This window comes from Choloepus didactylus, chromosome 5, assembly GCF_015220235.1.
Source record: "Choloepus didactylus isolate mChoDid1 chromosome 5, mChoDid1.pri, whole genome shotgun sequence".
Lineage (NCBI taxonomy): Eukaryota > Metazoa > Chordata > Mammalia > Pilosa > Megalonychidae > Choloepus > Choloepus didactylus.
In genome coordinates, this window is record NC_051311.1 from 131,142,358 (window position 1) to 131,155,630 (window position 13,273).

At 37.0% G+C, this 13,273-nt stretch overlaps 1 protein-coding gene across 1 annotated transcript in view; it reads left to right on the forward strand.

The window, feature by feature from the left end:
* DNAH11 (dynein axonemal heavy chain 11) overlaps window positions 1-13,273 on the forward strand; it is a 415,753-nt gene that overhangs the window by 180,191 nt on the left and 222,289 nt on the right. The window contains 2 exon segments of the mRNA XM_037836873.1: window positions 9,202-9,340; window positions 12,337-12,429. Of these exon segments, the coding sequence (XP_037692801.1) occupies window positions 9,202-9,340; window positions 12,337-12,429 (232 nt within the window).

Below are 13,273 nucleotides of genomic sequence, written 5' to 3' on the forward strand. Positions count from 1 at the left end.
GTTTTACTTCTTCCTTTCCAATTTTGATGCCTTTTATTTCTTTGCCTTGATGGTTTGCCCTGGCTAGCACTTCCAGCACAATGTTGAATAACAGTGATGACGGTGGGCATCCTTGTCTCATTCCTGATCTTAGATGAAGGGCTTTCAGTCTGCCACCATTGAGTACTATGCTGGCTGTGGGTTTTCCATATGTGTCCTTCATCATATTGAGGAAGTTTCCTTCAGTTCCTAACTTTTGAAGTGTTTTTATCAAAAAAGGATGCTGGATTTTGCCGAATGCTTTTTCAGCATCTATTGAGATGGTCATTTGATTTTTCCTTTTGATTTGTTAATGTGTTGTAATACATTGATTGATTTCCTTATGTTGGACCATCCTTGCATGCCTGGAATGAACCCCACTTGGTCTTGGTGTATGATTTTTTTAATGTGTCTTTGGATTCGATTTGCAAGTATTTTGTTGAGAATTTTTGCAACTATAGTCATTAGGGAGATTGGCCTGTAGTTTTCCTTTCTTGTAGCATCTTTACCTGGTTTTGGTATTAGAGTGATGTTAGCTTTATAAAATGTGTTAGGTAGTGTTCCTTTTTCCTCAATGTTTTGAAAGAGTTTAAGTAAGATTTGTGTCAGTTCTTTTTGGATCATCTTATAATTTTTTAAATTTCTTTGGGATCCACAGTAATGTCACTGCTCTCATTCATTATTTTGTTTATTTGGGTCTTCTCTCTTTTTTATTTTGTCAGTCTAGCTAGGGGCTTGTCAGTCTTGTTGATCTTCTCAAAGAACCAACTTTTGGTATTATTTATTCTCTCTATTGTTTTTTTGTTGTTCTCTATGTCATTTATTTCTGCTTTAATCCTTATTATTTCTTCTACTTGGTTTGGGATTAGTTTGCTGTTCATTTTCTAGCTTCTTCAGTTGCTCCATTAGTTCTTCAATTTTAGCTCTTTCTTCCTTTTTAATGTATGCATTTAGAGCTATAAATTTCCCCTTCAGTACCGCCTTTGCTGCATCCCATAGGTTTTGATATGTTGTGTTCTCATTTTCATTCGTCTCTATATCTTTAGCAATTTCTCTTGCAATTTCTTCTTTATCTCTGATTGTTGAGGAGTGTGTTGTTTAACTTCTGGGTATTTGTGAATTTTCTAAGTCTCTGATGGTTATTGACTTCTAATTGTATTCCATTGTGGTCAGAGAATGTGCTTTAAATAATTTCAATTTTTTTAAATTTCTTGAGGCTTATTTTATGGCCCAGCATATGATCTATTCTGGAGAAAGTTCTGTGAGCACTACAGAAGAATGTGTATCCTGGTGATTTGGGATGTAATATTCTATGTATGTCTATTAATTCAAATTAATTTATCAGATTGTTTAGGTTTTCAATTTCCTTATTGGTCTTCTGTCTGGTTGATCTGTCTATAGGAGAGAGTGATGTTTTGAAGTCTCCCACAGTTTTTGTGGAAACATCTGTTGCTTCCTTTAGTTTTGCTAATGTTTGTCTCATGTATTTTGGGGCACCTTTATTGGGTACATAAAACATTTATGATTGTCATTTCTTCTTGTTGAATTGTTCCTTTTATTAGTATGTAGTGGCCTTTGTCTCTTGTAACATCCTTGCATTTAAAGTCTATTTTATCTGAAATTAATATTACTACTTCTGCTTTCTTTTGGCTGTAGCTTGCATGAAATATTTTTCCATCCATTCATCTTCAATTTCTTTGTGTCCCTGCATCTAAGATGAGTCTCTTGTATGCAACATATTGATGGTTCATATTTTTTAATCCATCTGACAATCTACATCTTTTAATTGGGGAGTTTAATCCATTCACATTCAGTGTTATTACTGTGAAGGCATTTCTTGAATCAGCCATCCTGTCCTTTGGTTTATGTTTGTCAGATATATTTTTTCCCCTTTCTGTCTTAATATCCTTTAATGTACCCTTACTAAATCTCTTTAGTTCTAACCCTTTCTCCATCTCTCTCTCTCCTTTCTTTGTTTCTCTGTCGATAGGGCTCCCTTTAGTATCTCCAGTAGGGCAGGTCTCTTGTTAGAAAATTCTCTCAGCATTTGTTTGCCTGAAAAATTTAAGCTCTACCTCAAATTTGAAGGAGAGCTTTGCTGGATAAAGAATTCTTGGTTGGCAGTTTTTCTCTTTCAGAATTTTAAATATGTCATACCACTGCCTTCTCACCTCCGTGGTGACTGCAGAGTAGTCACTGCTTGGTCTTATGCTGTTTCCCTTGTAAGTGGTGAATTGCTTCTTTCTTGCTGCTTCCAGAACTTGTTCCTTCTCTTCAGCATTTGACAATCTGATCAGACTATATCTCGGAGCAGGTTTATTTGGATTTATTCTGTTTGGAGTTTGTTGGGCATCTAATATTTATGTATTTATCTTATTTAGAAGGTTTTGGAAGTTTTCCCCAACAATTTCTTTGAATACTCTTTCTAGACCTTTACCCTTCTCTTCCCCTTCTGGAACACCAATGATTCTTATATTTGTGCTCTTTATGTTGTCCATCATATTCCTGAGATCCACGTAAATTTTTTTGATTTTTTTCCCCATTCTTTCTTTTGTTCTTTCACTTTCCATTCTGCCCTCTTCAAGCTCACTGATTCTCTCCTCAGTTTCTTCTAATCTAGTACCATGTGTATCCAGAATCTTTGAAATTTGATCTACAGTTTCTTTTATTTCCATAAGATCATCTATTTTTTTTTACTTACTCTTGCAAATTCTTCTTTATGCTCTTCTAGGGTCTTCTTTATGTCCTTTATATCCTGTGCCATGATATTGTTGTTTGTCCTTAGTTCTTTGATTAATTGCTCCACATACTGTGTCTCCTCTGACCTTTTAATTTGGGTGTTTGGGTTTGGATTATCCATATCTTCTGATTTCTTCATATGCTTTAAAATTTTCTGTTGTTTTTGTCCTCTTGGCATTTGCTTATCTTGATAGGGTTCTTTTAGGATCTGCATGCTTATATGAACAGTTATCTCTAATTTCTCAGAGCTACAGCTTGGTGGAGTGCACTTTCTCTGACTTACCAGCAGGTGGTGCCCGCAAGCTACCTATTACCTCAAGCCAGTTCTCCCCAAGTTTGTCTATGTGGTGATTGGGTGTCCGAATCCTGTGGGGTTCCTATCAGTGTACCAAATTTCTGAGTGTAGTTGGTGCTGCCCCCCACCCTGAATTTGGGGTGTGTGTCTGAGCAGTTAGGGAGAGAGAGGGAAGCTTTAGTAATCAAGTTTCCCAGCTGTTCCTGGAGACTTAAAGTTATTGCAGGAGTCCAAACCTTTGGCTCAGTCTCCCCACAGTCTATCTCTGCCACAGACTCCCAAGTCCTTGGTATTGGTGTAGGGCCCCTGGGACTTCTGTGCGGGTCCCATCTCCAAGCTGTGCCCTCCAGTGGCCTCCACAGAGAGAAGACTGTGCAACATCAAGGTGAGCAGAGTCCCTAAGGGAAGCTCTGTGCTGCTGTACTGTGCAGGAGCATTCCCAGCCCATTGAGAAGATGACTGTATGGGGCATGGTAAATTACTTCTTCAGCAGACCTCCGCCTTCCTAGCTCTGGAACAATTAGCTGCAGGTGTGCAGAAGGCTATTGTCCATGCCAGATACTGAGGTGGGTGCACGGGGTATGGAAAGCAGTTCCCTCCATGCTCAACTGCATGGCATGGCTCTGGGCCACAGCACCATGCATGGGCGTTCCCAGCCCACTGAAAAGATGACTGTAGGGGGTGTGGTCATTTCCCCTTTACACTGACCTCTGCCTTCCTAGCTCTGGGATAATAAGCAGCCAGATACTGAGGCGGGTGCTCGGGTTGTGGAAGGGACTCCTCACAGCACTCAACTGCGTGGCTCTTGCTGCTGGATCTGCAGCCACTTTTTGAGTTTTTAATCTAATCCATCTCCAAATGCCAACCCCTGGTTTCTCCCAACCGCAGCCTGGTGGCCGCTTCTCCAGCAGCCTCACTCACTTGTTTGTGAATGCAGACTCTCAGTTTCACCAAGTGCACAGTTCCTGTGGATTTAACAGACATTGTCCAGCCGGTGCATCACTGGAACTGGTGTTCTGGAGCACTTTCTTTTATCTAGTGTTTTTCACAGGGACATTTTTTTTTGTCCTGTCTCTCCTAATCTGCCTTCTTCCCTCTGCCTCTCTCCTACCACTTTTAAAGCTGTATTTTCTTGATTTGGGACTTGCCCAGTTACTGAAACCCTTTAACTGTTTCCTAGAGTTTTGAAGAAGATAGCTCTGCCAGGTTTTTTATTATTATTCAGTTTTATTGAAATATATTCACATACCATACAGTTATCCATAGTGTACAATCAACTGTTCACAGTACTGTCATATAGTTGTGCATTCATCACCCCAGTCTATTGTTTAACATATTCCTTATATCAGAAAGAATCAGAATAGGAATAAAAAAGAAAAGTAAAAACACCCAAATCATACCCCGCATCCCACCCTATTTTTCATTTAGTTTTTGTCCCCATTTATCTACTCATCCATCCATACACTGAACAAAGGGAGTATGATCCACAAGGTTTTCACAATCACACTGTCACCCCTTGTAATCTACATTGTCATACGATCGTCTTTAAGAGTCAAGGCTACTGGGTTGGAGTTTGGTAGTTTCAGGTATTTACTTTTAGCTATTCCAATACATTAAAACCTAGAAAGTGTTATCTATATAGTGCGTAAGAATGTCCACCAGAGTGACCTCTCTATTCCATTTGAAGTCTTTCACCCACTGAAGCTTTATTTTGTTTCATTTCGCATCCCCCTTTTGTCAAAGATGTTCTCAATCCCATAATCTGCCAGGTTTTTGCTAGTTGTTCAAAGATTCTGTGGGGGAATGGAATCCTGGAGCACCTTATGCTGTGATCTTGGTTGACTAGAAGTTTCCTAAATTTTTTAAGATGAGAACCATATTTTTTAAATTTCTATCCCCATATTTACCATTTCTGATACTCCTCTTTCATCTTTCAGAACTTCCTTTAGCCTGATGAACTTCCTTTAATATTTTTTATGTGGTGATGAATTTTTTGAGGCTTCATTTTACAGAAAAAGTCTTCATTTTCACATTCACATTTAAAGGATATTTTCTGGATATAGAATTTTGGATGTACTGCTTTTTTTTCCCCCCCTTTTTCCCAGCATTTAATAGATGTTATTGTAATTTTTTCTAACAAGAAATTTGGAGTCATTCTTGACTTTGTTCCTTTCTATGTAATACATCATTTTATTTCTGGTCGCTTGAAAAACTTTTTATGACTAGTTTTCAGCATTTTGATTGTGGTATGCCTTCATGTGTTTTTCTTTTTGTTTATTTTGGGATTTGTTGAGCTTCTTGGGTCTCTGTATGTGTATGTTCATCACATTTGGGAAAAAAATCATTTCTTGTGTTTGTGGCATTAATTTCTCTCAGGAAATTAATTACATTTATGTTAAACAGCTTGATTTTGTCCCACAGATCACTGAGGGGCTCTTTATTTTTTTCTGTTTATGTTTCAGTTCAGCTAAATTTTTGTTTTTTTCTTCTCTCATAGCTAATCTGCTCTCCAGTGCATCTAGTTAATTTCTTTAAAACACATATTGTATTTGTCAGCTGAAAAAAATTCCATTTGGGTGTTTTTAATATCTCTTAATTCTTTTCTTATTATATTCATGCTTTCTTGTACATCCTCGCGCATTTATTAAGAGTGGTTTAAAGTCCTTGTCCATCATAATTCCATCATGACACTTATTTCTGAGTCTGTTTCTATTGACTAATGTTCCTTCTGGTTTGGGTCACTTTTTCCTGCTTCTTGGCATGCCTAGTAATTTTTTACTGATTGCTGTACATTATGAATTTCTGTTGAGTGAATTTTCTTATTTCTTTTGAAGTGTTGGGCTTTGTTTTGGCAGGTAGTTGTTACTTGTAGATTAGCGTAATCTTTTCAAGGCTTGTTTTTAATCTTTGAGCTGCTCTCACTTACCCTTTGCTCTTGGGCTAATTTAGCCCAACTACTAAGGTGGAACCTCTCTGGGTCCCTCCTGAATGCCCATGTATGCCTCTTCTCTTTTGCTGTCTCTTGAACGTCTCCCAGCTCTGTGAAGTTTTCAGTTTATAACTCCCTGGACTTCTCTGCCTGGCCTCTTGGGGGTTTCATCATATGCATGTATGTATTAGAATTCAGCAAAGACATGATGATGTCCCTTATGCAGTTTCTGGAGCTCTTCCTCTTCTCTGCAACTTCATGCCACCTCCACTCCCACCTCCGATCTCTGTCTCCTCAGCTCAGCAGGATTGCTATGCTTTGCTTGGTTTCCTCCCACCCCAAGCTATAGTCTATGAAAATGCCCCTAGGCAGAACTCTGAATGATCATAAAACTCACCTTATTTCTTTCCTTTTTCTCAAGGGAGGATCTCTCAGGATCCTTTGCTACCTGTTATCCAAGTATAAAAAACAGCTGTTTCATATGTTGTGTCCAGTTTTCTAGTTGGCTATGACAGTAGGAAATTCTGGTACCAGTTAGTTTAAAAGAGTCAAAAGCAGAAATTCATATTTAATGTATAGGAAAAATACATTCTAATTATTTTAATTTGCATTTAAAAAATTACAGGTAAAAAGTTAAGATTTTGCAAATATTCATTAGCCATTTGAATTTGCTTCTTTGTAAATTACCCGTCATGTTCTTGCCCATATTTCTGTTGTGATCTTCATTGTGAGATTTGTTGACATTTTGCTTACTTTAATCACCTTTGATTTTATTTATTATTGTTGCTATATTAGATTTTTAATGCTCATATGGTGATATGTGTAGTTTTAGTGTGGTTTCTCTAAATTCATTTAAGCTTAAAATTTCTTCGTTCATCTATACATTTAACAGTATTTTTCATTTATATTTTTTCTAATTTTTATAGTAGTACATTTTACATGTAATTCATCTACTGAGAATTTATTTTGGTAGGCAATATGAAATGAGTATTTAAACAGAATTCTTCTAATAGTAAATTTTTGTAGTATTCTTTATTGAATAAGTCATCCTTTCTTCATAAAAACCTTTTTCTAAAGCATAGCAATTTTATAATGTCTAATTGTCTTGAAAAATAAGTTAGAGAATAACTGTCCTAGAAATAAATATAATGCCAAATATTTTGTAGGAAGATTAAACACCTTTCCATTAATTTTTAAATGTGTGTTTTAGTTTCCTGGCTGCTAAAACAAATATCATGTAATAGGTTAATTTAAAGAGTGGAAATTTATTGGCTTATGGTTTTGAGACTAGAAGTCCAAAATTGAAGTATCGGGAAGGTGATGGATTCTCCCTCAAACTGTGGCATTCTGGGGCTGGCTGCTGGTGATCTTGGTCCTTGGCTTTTCTTTCACATGGCAATGCACATGGCGGCATCTTCTCCTTTCTGTTCTAGGTTCTGTTGACATCCAGCTTCTGGCTGCTTCCTGTGGCTTCTCTCTCCATCTGACTTTCACTCTGCTTATAAAGGACCCCAGTAATCTGGATTAAATCCCATCCTGATTTCAGTTGGGCCACACCTTAACTGACATCACATCTTCAAGAGCTCTCATTTACAATGGGTCCACACCCACCAGACCATGGGCCAAGAACATGTCCAAACTGGGGTATACAGTTCAATCCACCACAGTGTGTAACCTAATCCATTTTACTCATGTTTCATTTGGGTGTTTAAATTCAGAAGTGTTTTGAGAGTTTCATACACTTTAAGTGCAACATCACTTATGTTAGAGTGATATTACTTGTGTCAGCAACAGTTGAAGGAAAATTTGGATGATGAGAGAATCATTCATGAAGACAGGCAGTATGCTTGGACCATAAGAGTATCCTGATTCACCACTTACTAATCACGTAAGCTAGGACTTTCTGCGTTAACTTCTCTGAACCTGGGTCTGTACCTCTGTAAAATACAGATAATGAGAGTAGCCACCTCAGAGTTGTGAGAACTAAGTGAGAGAGTACAAGAAAAGCTTATAGCACTCAATGTGACCTGAAGTAACATCTCAGTAAACAGTCATTATTAATGTAAGTATAAATTAAGTAAATTTGCTAGTCTTTTCTCTATCCTGTTTATTCTTCATCTTCTTCTCTCATATGATAAAAGGTAAAAAAAAAAAAAAAAGTTCAATGGGGACCAGCTCAGCAAGAAGAGCTATCACCTAGATCCAAAGAAATTCTTGAAAATGATTAGGATGAAAAATAAGATGTACATGGGGTATAGAGCAATTATATTTACAAAAGCCGGTGGGTGAATATTATTGGATTGTATCATCTGAAGAAGTCTGAAATAACAGGCTTATTTATTTTCTTACTCTTGCTCCTTCTTTACACTCTACTTCAATTGGTTTTTTTTAACATTGCTATTAATGGCAGTTGTCCTTGGAGGGGGTGACGTTTTGGAAATAAGGAAGAAAGGACATTTGAAAGCCATGTTTTTCTAAATTTTTATCTCAGAAGTTTGAGTTGACCCCAGGCAGTGATGTGCTAGAAATTGCTCATACTAGCTGTGTGAGAGGATTGTTAAATTTGCATGAATTTTGTGAGTCAGTTGTTAAACCCAGCCATTAATAAAAATTAAATTATATAAGCTTTCAGTGTAATAAAGTACAGTAAAAAGTTAATAAATACTCGGAACTCATCACTTCCTAATTAAAATATTTGACTACAGTTCACTAATATTTATGTTTTTGAGTTTTTTGTGTCTGTAAGTGGTCTGCTACTGTACATGTCTTCTCAGCTCCACGGTTTGTGATGTCATGTTGTAGCTTCAAATCAGACATGGTTAGAGTATTTAGTTTGTGGAAGTTGGCAAATGCTATTTTGTGGATAACTGGTTGTTAAACATTTACCAGAACCACTCGCCACAAATAAAGGCTGCCTCTTGACCAGAAGTGATTGTTCATCTTTCTGCAGTGAAACCTATACATTAGAAATTTGTAGACTATACCCATAGATTTTCATTAAATTTCTACACCAGTGCCTTTTTCAGACTTTCCACCTTTCCTATGCATCCAGTAATTAACTGGACACTTCTTAGAAGTGAAGAGTTTTGTTAGCTTTGATTGACAGAAGTAATTATAACCTGCTTGAGAATGGTTAGAATGTTGGTACAAATTGATCACTTGATTTCAGCAATTTGTACTCATTATCTTATCACACTTTAAAACTATATTTACTTTTTAGACCTTGTGCTATGGTGGCCCCTGACATTGAGCTAATCTGTGAAATCATGTTAGTTGCTGAAGGTTTTGTGGATGCACGCTCACTAGCCCGAAAGTTTGTCACATTGTACACGCTCTGCAGGGAGCTTCTCTCCAAGCAGGTGAGGAGGCTTTTGTGATTTTGTCTTGCTTTTTACAGTACATTAAAAAAGCTTTGAAATATGGGTCTACGAAAATTTTAATTCAAATTACAGTTAAACATTAGGAATATTTTATATCTTCCATAAAATTTTGAACCTTTTACAATTGTTAACTTTTTTTCTGAATTAAATTTGAGATATTTTAATTCCAATGTTTCATTAGTATATAATACTGTTTTTGTCACTGGGCTATGTGGTTTTCTTTAAATTTTGTCAGGGCTCTAATTATAAATGGGAATTATATAAAAGCTCATTTTCTGGTGAGAGGGTGGTGTTTCTAAGAGTTAGCTAAAACTTATTTAATTTTCTGAAGAACATGTCAAGAAATGTTAACTTTTTTCTTCTTTTGTTGGTTATTTGCAGATAGGGCTGGCTTTTGTTTTTTTTTTTACTTGTGCTCTGAAATGGGTCAAACTTTTCCACTCCCTCTCTACCCTCCAGTAAGAAAATTCTTACAAATCCAGTAAAGTTGCTGATGTGCCACAAATTACATATTATTAGCATCAGTATTTTTTAATTCAGCTTTTTGGTCACCTTTGGCTTTTAGTTTATTGACCCTTCATTAATTCCTGGTGATGTTATTCTGTAGTTGTTCCAGAATAAAAATATTAAAATACCACAGCTCCAACCATACAGTTACCTGTATTGCCAGGTATGCTCATTTTAACTTGCCCATTGTTAAGGTGAGATTTGGAATCTAAGAGACAAATTCATGCTGTCATTTTAATAACTGTGAATTTTCATTTTGGGAGAAACCATGTTAAATTTAATAATAAGGGAAACATTTATGACAATGTTATGTGCAGGAAAGCATTATGCCAAACTATGATGTGATCTAAAATTCACATGTGTTTTATACTCTATATTATATTGTAGTTTTCTATACATTTGAAATAAGTGGAAAATATATTGTGAATTTAAAAGTTGTCTTTGGTTAGTAAGATTATGAGTATTTTAATTTTCCTCCTTATTCTTGTTTGTATTCACCATTTTTAAAAAACAATGAGACCATTTATATTTTATAATGGAGAAATGTCAGAAGAAGAATGTCACTGAACCCAGGGTACATGGAATTGCTACTATATCCATTCCCAGTGGTAATAATTACATGTTTAATGAGCATCTAGGTTATCCGGGTAATGTGCTAATGCTGATGATGAGGAAGGAGTGAAACAGTCAGATTTCTAAAGAACTTTCTTAAGATACTCAATTTCCATGAAATAAAAATAGGAAGGAAATAGGAGATGAAAACATTACTGGGGTTGCAAAGAAGAAAGTCACGAACAGGAACCAGGTGTTACCGTTTTAGGTCTTCACCAGTCTATGAGTCGGTATCATCAGCCCTGTTTTACAGATGAGAAAACTGAGTGAAGTAACCTGCCCAGTGTCCTCAGCAAGCTTTGAATTGAGGTTTTCCAAATCCTCTCTAGGACACCTGTAGAGAGTGACAAGAGGAAGGAGCCAGGAGTAAAGGCACAGCAGAGACCACAGAGTTCATAAATCAGAGAAATGTCATGAATGAGATGAGGGAGATGATCCCGGGGCAGGCAGATGAGTGAGTTAGGCGCAGTCCACTGATACTGTGTGGATGATTTGAGAGAAGCATCACTGGATGCTTTGACCAAAGGAATGACATAGCGGCAATGGTGAAGATGAGTTTAGCAGCAGTTTGCAGTGCTCACATGTTTGGGAAAGACACCAGGTTCTGTGTAATCTGTGTCCGGGATTTCTTTTGCATCCTGTCTTTGCACATTGCTACAGCCATGACATAACCCCTCTGCCATCCATCCTTCAGACCCAGGCTCTGCTTCCTCTTCTTCCCCTTCGAGCCCCTATCCACTTGTACATCAGTGGCTCTCAAATTATTTTGACCATGACCTGAAGTAAAAAGTACATTTTCTTTTGAGACTTGGTGTGCGCACACACACTCCCCCTCCCCCGCCCTCTCCCTCTCTCGTAAATAAATGGACAACTGAAATAAAAATTTCTTACCAAACATTTTATTTGCAATGGACTATGTTATTTTTCATTCTATTCTGTTCTATTTTACCTCTGGGGAAAAAAAAAGATGGTCAAGCGCTACTAAATTGATTCCATTATCCATTAATGGACTAAATGGCATATTTACACATGTATATATTGTTTCACTGCCCACAGCACATTTATACTCACATTAATTCATTTTATTCCTGAAATAACCTTGTAAAATAGGTAGATACTTTTTTTCTGCCCTTTTTATAGATGATAACACTAAGCAACCTTCACACAGGCACAACTGAGAGACATTTCAGAGAAGGGTTGTTAACTATGTGGATTGTAGAAGGAGGGGAAAGGAGAGAAGGCCAGTCACACACGGTCCATTAATTCACTCAGCATATCTTTCCTGAGCAGCACAGCTTCTCTGCGCTGTGTGCTGTGCTAAGGCCTAGAAGATAAATGTAATGAGACATTGTCTCTGTTCTCCAGCTAGCTTGGAACCTGGGGGAGGAGTCCTCACCGGTTTATAATTGAATTTTAATTATATGGTTTTTACTGTATTAAGGGCTAGCATCAGGGTAGGGATGTCTGAGGGATTAAAGGTGGAGTAATCAGGGTAATTAAAGTTCTGTTTTTGGAAAAGGGTGGGACATCAGGGGTGTTGGTGGGCAAATCGAGAAATGAGTAGTCAGGCTTCTGAGTTAGCTGGGTTATTGGGAGAGGAAGGAGCAAGGGATAGATGGAGCCTCAAGAAACGCTGCAGTTAAATGCTGATAGGCAGAGAAACAGGATATTGAAGCAGCAGGACACTGGAGGGACATGGTTTTCAGAATTTCAGAGAGGAGATGAAAATAATATTTTAAGTTCTTAAAGTGTGTCTTTATCGGAGCTCTTTTAACTTTTGGCTTTTACTTCTGGAATGAGAATCCTATGCCCTCATAAAACTTTTTTTAGAAAACATTCTTATGTTTTGATTTTAGGATCATTATGATTGGGGTCTCCGTGCTATTAAATCTGTCTTGGTTGTAGCTGGCTCCCTGAAACGAGGAGATAAAAATAGACCGGAAGATCAGGTACTGCAATGCTAATGTGATTTTTTTGAATGAGCAGTTAAATGGTTCCATACAAATGCAAGTATGTACCTAGATGGTGCATCATATATAGCATGCCCTTAAAAAAGCATAGCATCAATTTATAGTGTGGGTTGTTTTAGGACTGGTATTTCTTATGTTACAAAAGGCCCCAAGTATTCTGGAGTGCAAGGATATGAATATAGGAAGGAGAATGTGATTTTATAAGTGCTTTTGGAAAATCAGCCCCAGAAAGTATTTTGAAGGTTATAATCAAATAATTTGGTAATTGCTGTTTGATTTCCTCTGAGGAACATTTAGAAAATGTGATTGAGTTGGGATGTTAATCCTGAAAAATTCAGTGATGATATAATCTAATGGAACAAAAAGTGCATACATTTCCTGGGATTTAAGATGATCATGAAGAATCGAGCAGGAACAATGATTGCTGAAACACCAATTAAATGTTTGTTGGTTATTCAGAACTACTAGGGAAATGTTCTACTGTTCCTCAAGGGGGAAAAATAACAGCCACTTCATGTAATTTCTCTATTAAGAACAATGGATATACATCACTATGCACATGCGCTGTGGCTTGAGCATTAGAAAACAATTTGTCGATTGATGTGAGTTTTATTATCTTAGGGGATTATTTTGTGATTTTCTTCTTTTCCAATATTGCCCTCTCTTCCTCTTAGTCACAGTTCATGATTAGCTCAAGATTGTCTCTATTTATTTATTCTCCGTCTGTGTTGTTACTGTTGTTGGACTTCTTCTCTTGTCCTGATTTTTGAGTTATTGCTTTTGCAATCTAAAGCCTTCTTTGGTTTTCAGTCAGTACTGAAGA